General features: G+C 41.5%; 1 protein-coding gene across 4 annotated transcripts in view; it reads left to right on the top strand.

The window, feature by feature from the left end:
- Window positions 1-15,836, top strand: part of tenm1 (teneurin transmembrane protein 1) — a 770,685-nt gene that overhangs the window by 697,903 nt on the left and 56,946 nt on the right. For all 4 annotated transcript variants that reach the window (XM_078211359.1, XM_078211358.1, XM_078211357.1 and 1 more), the window contains 2 exons: window positions 991-1,501; window positions 15,437-15,609. In XM_078211359.1, the coding sequence (XP_078067485.1) occupies window positions 991-1,501; window positions 15,437-15,609 (684 nt within the window). The remainder of the gene's footprint in view (window positions 1-990; window positions 1,502-15,436; window positions 15,610-15,836) is intronic.

Raw genomic sequence — 15,836 nt, 5'->3', positions numbered from 1 at the left:
ACTGAGTGAAAAATGTAGATTCTGTGACTACAACCATAGGGCTATCTAAACATTGTATGGTCTTGCCGTCATCATCTCTCTAAGGAGCGCTATAATATATTTTTCAATAAACAGCTTCTGTATCTTCATGATTTTTAAACTTTTTGTTCAAATGTGTGCTCATCAAACTGCTGCTGAGCGAGTTGATGCGTCCGCAAAGCATACCTGGCTTCAGCATCCCAGAGAGAATTGCCGGAGGTAGTAGTAGAGGCGGATACAATTTTGTCTTTTAAAAACCATTTAGACAATTACATGGGTAAGATGAGTATAGAGGGCTACAGGCCAAACGCGGGCATTTGGGACTAGCTTAGTGGTTAAAAAAAAGGGGTGGCATGGGCAAGTTGGGTCGAAGGGCCTGTTTCCATGCTGTAAACCTGTATGACTCTATGAAACATCAACGTAGGATTCTGATACCTGAGCCGAACTGCCTATGGGGTGCTATACCGAGAGTCCGACTCAGCTGTGATTTGCCTCAATGGTCAAATAACCTGTTGATGCTCACTGCTTAGACTCTCACTGAAAGAAAGGGGACTTGGAGGAGTTCTCAGTGCTCTGTTGGCCTTCACCGTACTGCACCCCAGCAAGTAGCAATGCTTGCAGACAATTAAAAGGAAATTTACAAAAATATCTGTATGCCAATAGCTGTCATTAAAACAGAAGCTTAATAATAGGGAAGTTGATAATCTATGAATAACTGGCTGATGAGATTCTCAAAATAATAGCCAAGCAATAAACAGGGTGTCTCCAGCTGATGGAAGTTACGGGAAGGGCGAACGCTGAGAAATTTCCAACAAACTGCATGTAGCTTTGTGTCATTGGCTTTTCATGTTAACTGTACTTTTCCCCCACATATAGCATCACAATTCTGTGGACTCCTAGATTTATTCCAACTGGTGATCTGGAAAAGTACTTGTGTTGTTGTTAATATTATCGCATCTCCCCTCTCCCTAGGTGATGGTGGCTATGCCAAAGATGCAAAGTTGAAAACTCCAACCTCCTTGGCCGTTTCCCCAGATGGCACTTTATACATCGCGGACCTTGCCAATATCCGCATCCGAGCAGTGAGCAAGAATAAACCCCGCTACAGCTACTCAAACATATACCAAGTGGCTTCACCAGCGGATCAAGAGCTGTATCTCTTTAACATCAATGGGACCCACCTGAATACTTTGAACTTAATAACGGGAGATTATGTTTATAACTTCAGTTACACCAGTGAAGGCGACATCAGCACCATCACCGGCAACAATGGCAATTCACTACATATTCGAAGGGACGCAAATGGTGCACCTCAATGGCTTGTGGTGCCTGGTGGTCAGGTATATTGGTTAACTATCAGCAACAATGGAGCCTTGAAAAGGGTATCTGCCCAGGGCCATGACTTAGCAATGATGACATATCACGGCAACACTGGTCTGCTAGCAACAAAGAACAATGAAAATGGCTGGACAACAGTTTACGAGTAAGATATTGTTAGTGTTTCTTATATTTTTGATTTCTGTTTATAAAATTTTTAAGTAGGGTTATACAATTTTGTACTGGATCTGGTAAAATAGAAAGTTGTATCATTAACTTTTGGGAATTAATTTTAAGCCAACCTATCCGGAAGCAAAGGGAAAAGGGCAGGATTGGGGATGGCCTACAAAAAGGAGCATTCTGCCTTACTGTCCCATTTTGCACTTAGTCTATCTGGCCATCATTTTAGCTGCTCACTGCAGTTAGATGTCTTCAGTGTCTGGCAGGAGCTGCAGAAATCAAAGAAAAATTGTCCTAATGTGACAATGAGACCTCGATTACACTTTAACCCAGGGAAGCCACTACCGGGTGAATGCAAATCATAAAGCTAAATACTGCGGATGCTGGAAATGTGAAAGTACTGGAAATACTGGGAAATTCAGGCAGCATGTGTGGAGAGAGAAACAGAGTTAATGTTTTAGGTTAAAAGCCTTTCTTCAGACCTGAACCATCAACTATTTTTCTCTTTCCACAGATGTTGCCTGGCCTGCTGAGTATTTCCAGCATTTTATGTTTTTTATACCAGATGAATATAGATTGGTGGCTGTGTCGAAGGACACAGATGCTCCCCAAGATAAATGTAAAAAGTTTCTTTCCAGGGCTTCCCTCATGCTCCACATGGATATTCCCCACCTTCTCTGATGCCTCTGTTGGCCTTTTCATTGCTTTATCTGTTGGAACTTGCTTCTATTTGTGTATTTTTCTGTTTTATTTCCCTCAGATGTATTGGACCATAATTTGCAATTGCAGGATATCTATCTTACACCACTTGCAATAAGTCTGACTTGACTTTGCATGTTTAGGTTTCTTAATTTTTTGTTGTAAGCGCAAACTAATAATGCCACAGCAAAGGAAACTGGACATCTTGAACCTGACTGAACAGTTCAAGTTACTATGTGTCTCCTTAAGCAATCAGATTGAAGGATTGTGAATTTAACAGTACAAAGACTGAGTTGGAAATTTGAATTAGAGGGGGTCAAATCAGGTACTGAAAGAGAAATTCTGGGAGTGAAAGGAAGATTGGATGAAGCAAGAGGGAGTGAGAAGAAACTACAAACGGACAGAAACATTTAAAATGATCTTACATTTCACAGTTTTAAAATCTCTAAGAACAATTAAAACCTGAAGGAACGATACTACACTCTTGTGATAGTTGATCTTTAGTAGTGGGGAGGTTGCTTAGCAATAATTAAGACTTATCACATTGTTGAGAAAGTACTTGGACAGAAATGGACAAGGCTGAATTTTATGAAGAAGATTTGGTTTGTTTGCCACAAATATACAGCAACTCATATCATTCAACAAGTTCCAATGGTGAGGCAGACAGCAACATGTCATTTTCTAGAAACGCATGGTGGATCATTATATCTAGAACAACAACTTTTAGATTTCTACATTTCAAAACATCAGAAGTTTGTGTCTCATTTATGTCTAAATAACAGCAAGCACCATTAACCTCACCATTATTTTGACAGCAAATTCTGGCTCATTACCTCAAACATATCCTCCTAAAATTGCATCTTTCACCTGTTCATCAATAAGATAAACTGTCTGTTTCTTCATTGTTTCTCTTGAAGTCCTCCTCGCTGTATGAAGAGGAGCTTCTATTTTCATGTATTAAGCAAATTTTGAGAGCAAATCCCTGATGCCCAAATCCATATCAAGCATAGTTGCTGAGAGCAAAAGTGAACCAAGCAGTGTCAACAAAACCTTTTATATTAATGCTTTATTTCTTGTTTTTGCCAACCAATTTTCTATCCTTGCTGTTCCTTTTCCACCTGGAGATTATGAGTGTAATTTTGCCAGGGGGCAGTGCCAGGGTACTGCAAGGATACTGCAAGGGCATGTCCCTCTCCCCCCTTAGGCTTGTATTTACTGTTCACCTTCTCCTACATGGGCGGCACGGTGGCACAGTGGTTAGCACTGCTGCCTCACAGCACCAGGGTCCCCAGGTTCAATTCCAGCCTCGGGTCACTGTGTGAGTTTGCACATACTCCCCATGTCTACGTAGGTTTCTTCCGACACTCCAAAAGATGTGCAGTTTAGGTGGATTGGCCATGTTAAATTGCCCCTTATTGACTGTGGTAATAGCAGGAAAGATGCTAGAGGTTAGGGATAATGTGGAGATGCCGGCGTTGGACTGAGATGGGCACAGTAAGAAATCTCACAACACTACGTTAAAGTTCAACAGGTTTATTTCAAATCACAAGCTCACCTGATGAAAGAGCAGCACTCCAAAAGCTCGTGATTCAAAATAAACCTGTCGGACTTTAACCTGGTGTTGTGAGACTTCTTACTAAGGTTAGGGGATAGGGCCTGGGTGGGATTGTTGGTGCAGGCTCAATGGGCCAAATGGCCTCCTTCTGCACTGTAGGGATTCTGCAGGGGTCAGCAATGATCATATCGCAAGATCTTGCCAACAAGAATCTCGTTTAGGCCATTTTCTGCCAAAATCCCAGCCTTAACAACTGCTTTATGAAACCATATCCATACCTTTATTTAGCCATTCAGTCACTTCTTCAAAGCCCCATGAAATGCACCAGAAAACCTACATCAACAAATCAGTGCCGTCTGTCCATGATACGGTAATGAGGATTTTCATTTAATGCAGGATTCACGACATAGTCTACACCCAATAGTTCAGATGTTTTAGCGCTGAAATCAATTGCATTATCAGCAAAAAGCAAATTTAGTTTGAATTATCAAATAATTTGAATAGGACAAATTAAGGTTATTTTTTTTGGAAGCTGACTTAAAGCTTGTTAACTAAATTATTTATTCCAACTAGGAGAATGTTCCACCCTCCATTTCAATTCTCATCAAAATGCTTTCTCTCTTTACATTTGGGTATGGCTGCTATTTTTGTGCTTGGCACTGCCAATCATCTGATACTTGGGCACTTATGCTTGAAGCTGTTGACTTTCTGACGCCCTGCTGTTCCTGCACAAGGACTGTCAATCATCTGCTAATACTCAAGGTTATCAGTCTGCCAGTGCTTAGTGCTTGCTCCTTCACAGCCTTCACAGTCTCAATAACTAAAATAACACCTTATCCTCATAGTCAGCTCAGACATTTCCCCTGTCACTAGCCTCTTTAACCATGAATGCGAAATAAATGTCCAAAATTGTATGGTTATGTTTTTCAATTCTAATACTATATAAGCAAGTCACCTGATTGGTGCATGCAAATAGACAATTCAGATCACGACATTTAAAAATTTCTCATTAAGGGAGTGATTTGTTACATTATAAATGAGGTGCAATGTTGTTGATTGAAGTAATTCTAGATCCATTTCATCAGCTCAGAATGAGTTGATTGAGGAGCAAAGGTTCTTGGTAAACACCTTATTGCAATAAGACTAAAAGCTCTTAAAAAGAAACAATTAGGCCAATGTAATGACAGAAATTCAAGCAGAGTTACATGCTGTTTAATCGACAGATAACTGAACATCAAAACAAACAGACCCTTCTGCTTTTATCTCACCCCCGATATAATTGTTGGAAAAACAATCACATGCAAAAATCATCAGACTATAAGAATGCAATAGCTTATAAAAAGAAGTCTTACTGTTGGGCTGTATGAGTGAGAAATGCTCCAATTCCTTCTGAAACTTCAATATCCCTCAGATAAAACACCATTGATGTATCCTAAACAATCCAGCGCGTGGCAAAAAATAGATCCAACACGCACCCCTATTTTTCATGAATTGATTATCAACCAGACATAGGACAATAATCGAACAATTAAGTGTCATGTTGACAGCACACCACAAGTGGTTTGTGAGGGAGCTAATACACAATGCACAAGATTCAGGACAAGATAAAGGATTGAAATGATAAAAGTAGGAGATGGTGTGGACACACAAAGGGAAAATAGGAGTTAACATGGAGGCATCATGAAGTGTTTCAGTCTAGATTACACTGAGTAAAATATCTCAGATCCTGAGCAGCAGTGAGCAGGCATGTTGCTCTTTCAGAGGTGAGTAAGCAGAGCTGTTTCTCATTTAGGGTGTGGAGATGCCAGCGTTGGACTGGGGTGGGCACAGTAAGAAGTCTCACAACACCAGGTTAAAGTCCAACGGGTTTATTTGGTAGCATGAGCTTTCGGAGCGCTGCCCCTTCATCAGGTGAGTGGAGAGTTGGGTTCACTAACAGGGTATGTATAGACACAGAAGTTGAGTTTTGCACCCATCCGGTTTCCATGTAACAAACACTGCTGTGAACTTATAGCTAATGCAGTAACCGTTTCCTTTCACTCTCAAATTTGCAAATCTGATTGACATGCAGATAGTTGCAAAATCTAGAGAGCATCTGATCAGTTCCAATTTCTATGTCCATATATGCCTTGTTTGTGAACCCAACTCTCCACTCACCTGATGAAGGAGCAGCGCTCTGAAAGTTCGTGCTACCAAATAAACCTGTTGGACTTTAACTTGGTTTTGTGAGACTTCTCATTTAGGGGCCTGTGAGTGAATCTGTTTCTCATTTACAAATGCACAATCAATCTCTCCCTTTCATGCATGCACAAACAGGCTTATTTCATGTTTCTGTCACATGGTCAGTTCTCATCTGGGCCTCCTGTAATCAGGCACATTTCCGCAAGAAGTCCCATTCAAAGTTAAAAGTATAAGTTTTTTATTTTATTAGTTTCAAAGTAGGCTTACATTAACACTACAATGAAGTTACTGTGAAAATCCCCTAGTCGCCACTATCGGGCGCCTGTTTGGATACACTGAGGGAGAATTTAGCATGGCCATTGTACCTAACCAGCACGTCTCTCAGACTGTGGGAGGAACCGGAGCACCCAGAGGAAACTCACACAGACACGGGGAGAACATGCAAACTCCGCACAGGCAGTCACCCAAGGCAGGAATCAAACCTGGGTCCCTGGCGCAATGCATGTACGCAGTGGTTTCATACTGGATTGGGTACAAGGTGGCAACCTTACTGAGCTATATGCTGGTGATTTTACCTCTTCCTTAGATTTGGAGACTGAGAAATATGATTGAAATGATTTCCCATTAAATCCAAAACCCTTATTGTTCATATTTTAAAAAAGCATGCTCAATTAAATCATAGTTACTCTTCAGCAGTCAATCTCAGATGAGTCTTGGTCACTTTGGATTGATCATTGACCGAGATTGTTCTGCTTGGTTCACCAGAACTCTTCCTGTCAATAGATACTTTCAGTCTTCTTTCTGGAGACCTGTTCTTTGATTTGTATCTCTGTCCTTCATGAGTACTCCTGTGTGAGACTATTTCAGGGTGATATACAGGATATAGTTTTCAAACATGTTCATACGCAATTCTCCCCGATTGCAGATTTCCTAGTTGGGTGCATGATTGGCAGTAGGTTGATTAGCAGATTTCCAAGTTGTCTTCCATTGGTTCAGTCATATAAGGACTTCTTGTCCTTCTGTGATTGCTTACCTGTTTGGTTTCAATCAGCCTGTGCCGATTTCAACCAATTTGCTGTATTCAATTCAGCAGTCTTACTGCAGTTAACAAGTATCAATATATTTAGCAAGTATTGCATCCAGCCGGTTTCCACATAACAAACACTGCTGTGAACTTACAATTAATACAGTAACTATTTTCTTACACTCTCAAACTTGCAAATCTGATTGGCATCCAGATAGTTGTGAAACCTAGAGAGTACCTGATCAGTTCCAGTTTCTGACACTGTTGGTGAGCTGCCCAGACCTGGGATCCATATATGTCCAGTCACGAACAGTAGCAGTCTGGGCCAGTCTGTGCTCTACCTTTGGCTGTTGAGTCCTGATGGAGTTATGCTTTCAGTCCTTGGAGGTGAGACCTTTTATCAATCCCTATTAATGCAGAAGTGCTGAAGTCTTTAGCAGTTTGGTAAACCTAATCTTTCTGCAGACCTGATCAGCCTGAAGGATCGACCTTTGATTTTGGTAAGTAGTCACTTTCTCCAGGCTCCAACCAAAAACAAACCAAGAAGCCCCAACTCCTTTATCTAACATGAGAATTAGCAAAGATTCATATTGTGGAAGCATTTTGTCTGCACTGCAATTTCTACCTCCACCAATTAAAAATAAACTCTTAAGAAAGTCTGAAAATAAATTAACTAGAATATTAAAGAATGAATTTGTACTGGCCCTGTGTGCTATAATCGTTTTGCCATTAATTTTAATGTTTTGTTTCCAGTCTATTTCCATTTCATCCTCTAATTAGCATGTGATTTAGATTAACTTTGTTCCTTCATTATTATATTGCTGTAATAAAATAACTAAAAACCTGACGCCATAGTTACCCATATCCATTATCTTAGATCCTCTGGTATAAAAGATGGGACTGTTTTTCAATGGTCACAACAGTCTAGCCATTTTACACTCTGAAAGGCTGAAATAAATCTTATTGTGCAACAGCAAATACTCTATTTTGCCTGAAGCAATATGCCTTTCAAAAATTCTTCCAGAGCATTTCTGTATTGTATTTGTAAGTACAGTGGTGTAGTGCACCCTCTACTGGCTTGTATTCTATAATGGAAACTAGGCTTGTTAATATTTCTGTGAAGACGGTTTGAACTTATTGGCTTCATTCAGTTGCAAAGTGACAGTGTTTGCCGCTCAAAAGATCTCCAAAGCCAATATTTCAACTTTCACAATGTTTATTTGATTCTGACATCAGCCAGAGAGAACCAAAGCATCCAGTGACAGTGTTATCTTGATTTAGTTTATTATTATTGCCACATGTATTGGTACACAGTGAAAAGTACTGTTTCTTGCGCACAATACAGACAAAGCATACCATTCATAGAGTACATGGGGGAGAAGGAAAGGAGAAGCTGCAGAATGTAGTGTTACAGTCATAGCTACGATGTAGAGAAAGATCAATTTAATATAAGGTAGGTCCATTCAAAAGTCTGATGGCAGCAGAGTAGAAACTGTTCTTGAGTAGTTTGGCAAGTGACCTTGGGCTTTTGTATCTTTTTTTCCCAATGGGAGAAGGTGGAAGAGAGTATGTCTGGGGTACGTGGGGCCCTTGATAATGCTGGCTGCTTTTCCAAGGAGCAGGAAGTAGACGGAGTCATTGGATGGGAGGCTGGTTTGCTTGTTGGACTGGGCTACGTTCACAACCCTTTGTGGTTTCTTGCGGTCTTGGTCAGAGCAGGAGCCATACCAAGCTGTGATACATCTGGAAAATATGCTTTCTATGATGCATCTGTAAAAAATTGGTGAGAGTCGTTGCTTCAAGCAAGCTAAGTAACTAATTGTATTAAAGAATTCTCACAAACAAAAAAGCAGGAAGGAAAAAGAGACAAATTATCCTTTATTCTTTAAGAATTTTACAGAGAGTGAAATAAAGACTGGAGTAGATTATGGTAGAAGCTGAAATTCCAAAAGACTTTTTACAACATTTAACAATCTATGGAATATTTTTATCATGGAAAAATTTCCACAATCCACAAATATAAGATTAGCTTGTCAGAGCCAGAAAGGTTGTTCAGCAGCAATCAGGATTTAGTGCACCATTCAGGATGCAGTGGCACCGAGGTGCAACTTTTGAAAAGATTTTTACAGGGAAACTAATGGCATAAAAAGTTGACGTTCACATCAATTCAGTGTTTTCTAAGATTTCATACTATGAAGACTTAAAAGTTGTATCCGTGTGAAGGAACGGGATATCATTGACAGCAACTTCTGGATCGCCCCATCTTAACTACACATGTGTAGTTACCAGAAGTCGTCGTCATTTTCGCAGAGTAATGACAGCAACGACTGATAGTTTTGCGATCACTACAACCTCAAAATCTGGGTGATTTTGTTTATTACTGCTCGTTGACTCACTTAAAAAATGATTCTTGCCTTAAAGGCAAGTTCACTCATTATTCGCCCCACATGATTTTCTTATCCATTAGCGTCTATGGACAGGAAAATGAGCAAATTGTGTAATGGGCGGCTGATCCACGATCATCTGCTTTATACTATCATCAGAAGTTAAAGTTGTCTTAGAGTTAGCAATGAGTAAAAAATTAAGATATATTAAAATACAATCTATTTTCATTGACCAAGATGTGGATAGGATACAGAAAACCAAGAGTAAAGGCAATTGCTCATTGTTTTGGGTTGGAGGGATAGGGGTTGTGATGTACCCTCAAGGGTCTATCATGGGATCTTTTATTTCTGATTTGAAATATTTCCTCTTAGCAGCCAGAAGGGGAAAATGGTGACCAAAAATACCTTTTAAAAAGAATTCAAAGCTGTCTGACTGGTTGAGCTTCTCTTTTGTTCTTGGTGGGCTCTCTTAATTGGCCATTTGTAAGTCATTGGCATCTGCTCACTGATGATTTCTTCGCTTTTCATTTGTGCATACCATAGATCTTCTGATTGATCACTTTCTTTTTGAGCCAGTTACCAAGATTTGATGCTATTGCTGGATGAAGGGATTGTGAAGCAGCAAATGCAGATAGACAAGAAATATGCACAGATGTACCAATTTTACAACATAGACGGACTAAAAGTTTCTAAATTAATTTCCTCATTATTAGCATTAAAACTTGCTCAAACTTACCCATGGCATAAAGATTTGCAAAACCTCTTGATTATGCAAATGTATTTAAGGTACATTTTAATAATACTTCAGCTGAGTAATTCAAACTGATTTCTCAAGAGGTATACTTGATTGTTGTTGATTGAGAACACTTGAGAATGATGGCAGTCTGATGGCACATTGGAATAAATCACAGGCGGGTGAGGAAACACAGAAACAAGATGTATTGCAAAGTCCTTAGACAGCACCTTCCAAACCCACAACCACAACCATCTAGAAGGACACTTACCTGGATGTTCCCCTCCAAGTCACTTACCGTCCGGTCTTGCCTGGCTGAGTGAAAACCCTGGAGTTCCCTCCCTAACAGCACTCTGGGAATACCTACATCTCAGGGTTCAAGAAGGCAGATCCCCACCACCTTCTCAAGGGCAGCTAAAGATGGACAATAATTGCTGGCCTGGCCACCGATGCCCACATCCTATAAATGAATTTGGAATCATAGAATCCCTATAGTGCAGAAGGTGACCATTTGGCCCATCGAGCCTGCACTGACAATAATCCCACCCAGGCCCTATCCACCTAACCCCATGTATTTCCCCTGCTAATCCCCTGAAATTGAGGGGCAATTTACTATGGCCAATCAACCTAACCTGCACACCTTTGGACTGTGGGAGGAAACTGGAGCACCCGGAGGAAACCCAGGGGAGAGGGTGCAAATTCCACAGACAGTCACCAGAGGCTGGAATTGAACCCGGGTCCTTGGCATTGTGAGGCAGCAGTGCTAACCACTGTGCCACCATACCACCCATTCAATAAAACATAGGAACTGTGTTCAAAAAATAAGGCTTGACAAATGTGGACCTGTAATCTTAAAATCTTCTTTCCCATTCCAGCAAATAAAAATAGTGAGCCTTGGGTCTGCGGTTTTACCAAATTAGGAGTAAGCCAAAGCATTGTCCGGCTTTCAGTTTTACAGTCACAGATTTATAGATTTGACACCTTTATGTTTGTGTACAATTCACAGAGACTAGAGGTGAAAGAACTCTAGCTTTCATTTCAAAAAGACAAAAATGATTTGTACTTATGTACAAATACACTGTCTCAAATCCAGTTGCCAAAAGCTGGAGTTATCCAAAAACTGGACACTTCTACTAAGTTTCATGCGTCATTTTAATTGAGTAAATTTAATGAAATATAACTTACCTTGGCAATTCAGCTATCAGGCCTTGGTCCCAAGGTTGCGGTATTTGAGGTGTTGCATGTGTGGCACTTTTCACGACCGCTAGTCATCTCAAAATGCTTTACAACCGTATATGTACCATCAGCTCTGCTGAAGGATCATCTAGACTCGAAACGTTGGTTCTATTCTCTCCCTACAGGTGCTGTCAGACCTGCTGAGATTTTCTGTTTTTGTCTCAGATTCCAACATCTGCAGTATTTTGCTTTTATCTTATGTACCTTAAGCTGCTGAATTTTCACTGCTGAGGCTGGTAGCTTGAATTGGGGAAATTTCTTAATTCTGCAGACTCACCTTGTTTAAAGGGTCCCAAATCACATGATTTAAGTTTTTGGGAAGGAGCAAGGAGAAGGGGTTAGAAGTGGGTATAGGGTGGAGTTCGGCCAGCCAACCCTGGTGACAGTTCTTGGGTGGCCGGGTACCAAGGTGGACTGGTTAAAAGGCCCACCTTTTTTCTCTGTGACCTTGTCCCAATTGTAATAAAACCGTTAGGACCTCTACCCTTCTCCATTCACATCACCTCACCCCTATACGCACTCCCATTGCACCTCATACTCACCATGTCAACTCAATGCCAGCTCATGCCTCCCAACCATTCCTTCATACTCTCTGTGCCAAATCAATGCCAACACATGTCCCTTCCATGCCCATTCACCCAGTATGCACAATGTATTTAACCAAACATTATTACCAAAATAATGGCAATTGTAGACCTGCTGAATAAAAAAAACATTCAGAAACAGTCTTTGAAAATAATTACTCTTCCTACAATGCTATGGAAGTGTCAATCAGACACACCATAAATTATCAGTAACAGGCTTCAAATACTTTTTAATCTTGTCATAATAAACATTGAGATATTACAAAAGCGAGCACCATAAGAACCTATTATAAAGACTTAAAGATGTTAATCAAGCAAAGTCAATGATTCGCTTCACTTGTTGAAACCGATTCACTGCTGCACCAATGCTCTTCTTGGTCTGGACTCTCAGCCAAACATGCCTAATGAGGACAGGTGGAAACCCAGATGTCTGGGCATCTGCCAAGGTAGACTCAGTCACCTCCCAAGGTGCTCACACCATAAATACAAATGTCCCAATCAATTCACTCCATATTACCTTAACCAACAGCTAAGTCCACTGAGTACAAGGTTTGGTTTGACATTTTAAGTTCCATTTGTGGTTTGCTTTTTGTTTCAGGCAGTATCCCTTTAAGGGGCTGTCCCTTTAATTTGCCCCTCAGTTCATTTGACTTAGTTTAACTGGCTATTTGATTTACCCAAAATTGGAATACAAGTAAGGCCCTTGGGGTCATGGGAATGGGGAATCAATGCAAACTTGCCAGCACCACTCATATCCCAAGAAAGAACATTTAGAAATGTTATCAAAGCTATAATTTTAGCTTTGGAAAGTTTCTGCTTCCAATATTGTACTATCTACTGCAGTGCAAATCATTGCATCCATCATTTTGCCATTCAGAGTAGCACAAGATTCAGGAGAAACCACAGAGGCCTCAGTGTCTACAGCAAATATAACTGAGCTGTGCACATATTGGCCCCGAAGTTGCAAACATAGCAATATATGTGCTTGGAGTGGCTGGTTGCTTGAACCAAGTTGCCCCAAAGCACACAGAGGTGACTGCCCAATTTTGCATTGTCAGCTAATTTGAATAATAGGAATCAATCCCAGCAGAGTTTTGGCTTTGCGCCAACAGCTATCAAAATGAAAAAATAAAACAAAAGTAATACGCACACTCAAAGAGGCTGCAAAATTATTTTAGCATTTATAATGCGTAAAATGGATTTTGAGAACTCATCAGTTTTTACCAAGATGGTGTGGGGATGGCGGATGAAATTGTTTTAGGCAGAACATGAAGTGAAATAAACAAATGTGAAGAGCCGATGGCCAAGGGATGGAGTAGAGAAGAATCATAGAAAATCAGAGCACAAGTAGACCATTCGGCCCTTTCAGCCTGTTCTGCCATTCAATCTGATCATGGATGATCCTTTGATTGGGAATTTCCACCCCCCTCACAAGCTGGAGGCGGGTCGTTATTGGCCGGCAGCTTCTCCGGCAATGCAGCTGGGAAGCCATGGAAAACATCAGTGGGATCGGAAGATCCCGCCATCAACCAATGGCGAGCTGCCTCCACTTCTGGAAAATTCGCCACAAGAGGGCTGGAAAATCCAGGACTCTATCTTGGATCTCATTTGATGGATTCCAAAATGGATGTGCATTGGGCGCAGTGGGTGTGAAGAAAAAAAGGTACATCAGGATATTTTCCACAGAGAACAAGAATGCATTTTCCAATCAGAAATACAACCGCAATTTCCCTTAGTGCCACCTTCAATGTTCTGCACTTAAGCACCCAAGAAAGAAATATTCTTTACCCCAGAAAGCTGTCCTTCAGACCCAGGGAGAGTGGTGATCGCTGTGCTGCTTGCCAACAAGGTCACAGTCACTTTGCTTGTTGTCTCAGTTGATAAATGAGTTATTTGACATAAACCACCTGCAGTTGCTTTGAAAAATCACATTGCATAAGAATCTTAAACTGGGAAATTATGCCTGAAGTAACACATGCTTGGTTGGCCTCCCATTCCCTATGCTCTGGAAACTTGAGATCACCCAAAACTCCGCTACCTGTATCTTTACTCACACCAAGTTCCGCTCACCTATCATCCCAGTGCTCATTGACCCACACTGGTGCCCAGACACGCAACACCTGGATTTTCAAATTTAGATCTTTATTTTCAAATTCCTCCATGTCACTCCTGTAATCTGCTCAGCTCACAGCTTCCCAGATAGCTGTGTCCTACTAATTCTGACCTCTGGAACAACCCTGATTTAGTCACTATTTCAGTTGCCTCACGCCAAAACATTGAAATTCCTTCCCTAAGCCTCTCTGCCTCTTTACTTGCCTTTTCCTGCTTTAAGCTCCTAAGTCTTTGACAAACTGATAATCATCCGCCCAACATCTCCTTATGCGGTTTGGTGTCAAATTCTACCATTCCTGTGATGTACATTGGGATGTTTTATTACATTAAAGGTGCTATATAAATGCAAGTTATTGTTGAAACAAGGGGTAGTATTGAATGGAGGTGACAGGGGTCTCTAACAAGAACACCTCACCACCACTTTTTGGGAAGGCGAGGAGAATGAAGTGACCATCGGGCATCTAACTGGGCAGTGGCAGGCCTTACCTGGGGCCAAGAACTCAGGAGAAGATATCCCACTCACTGAGAGCTGCCAGTCAATCAGAGACCGGTAGCTCTTCATTGCTTGACAGCATCACCGGACAGTAGTTGCTGCTGGCACTACAACCACCTGAGGCTGAGGATCGCCAATGGACATAGGCACTGGTGAGTGATGGCGGGAGGAGAGATCATGGGGAAAGGGTGAGTGGGAGCAGAAAAGAGTAGCGTTGCTATATGCCCTTCAATCAGGCACTGAGTATGTTTGAACAAGGGACTCTCCCCAGCTATTGAGTTTGCTTTTTGGGCTTCCCGCATGGCGAGTCCCCCGCCCACCACTGAGTGAATTCCAGCGGCAGCATGATGAGGCCCCTTCGGTGGGTATTAGTTAAGCACTTAAGCCCTCAATGGACAGCGGCAGATCAGAAGGCAATCCATGGATATTTCCACCATGGACCTAATCAGGGCAATAGCAATGCTGCTTCACAGCTCCAAGGACCTGGGTTCGATTCCCGGCTTGGGTCACTGTCTGTGTGGAGTTTGCACATTCTCCTCATGTCTGCGTGGGTTTCCTCCGGGTGCTCCGGTTTACTCCCACAGTCCAAAGATATGTGGGGTAGGTTGATTGGCCATGCTAAATTGCCCCTTAGTGTCCTGAGATGCATCGGTTAAAGGGATTAGTGGGTAAATATGTAGGGATATGGGGTTAGGGCCTGGGTGGAATTGTGGTCGGTGCAGACTCGATGGGCCGAATGGCCTCTTTCTGCACTGTTGGGTTTCTATGATTTCTATGACTTATCTTAATCTGAGAGGAAATTAAATATCTGGTCCCTCCTTCCCTGGAGGAGAAGATGCTGTCACAGACCTTTGTCTGGTATTAACAAGATGTCATGATTTCTATTTTATTTATTTGCAACTTTTATGTTTTTCACTCAGGTATGACAGTGATGGTCACGTGACAAATGTGACTTTTCCCACTGGCCAAGTCAGCAGCTTCTATCGTGATGTGGACAAATCGGTGCTAGTGGAGGCAAATCTATCCAACAGAGAGAACTTTGCTATCACGGTCAACTTCTCAGCTACAAATGCTGTGTACATCTACAGGCAAGGTAAACCAGGCGCTATTCACTGAACATGTTGGTCTAAAATATTACAAACTGCTTTTCATTTGTCATGATTTGAGTTACAGATCTCACTGATCCTGTGATATTCACACCGCTGGGGTTGAATTTTCCTCTGGGCTGAGGAAAGCCCCACCTGCACACTTCCACAGCTCGCAAACTGAACAGCTGGTCCATGTGTGACTTCACAGACCATTTTGTGTTTTCGCGCAACG

This window comes from Mustelus asterias, chromosome 4, assembly GCF_964213995.1.
Source record: "Mustelus asterias chromosome 4, sMusAst1.hap1.1, whole genome shotgun sequence".
NCBI classification, from domain to species: Eukaryota; Metazoa; Chordata; class Chondrichthyes; order Carcharhiniformes; family Triakidae; genus Mustelus; species Mustelus asterias.
The sequence above is the reverse complement of the archived record's forward strand: the minus strand, read 5'-3'. Positions and strand labels throughout refer to the sequence as shown.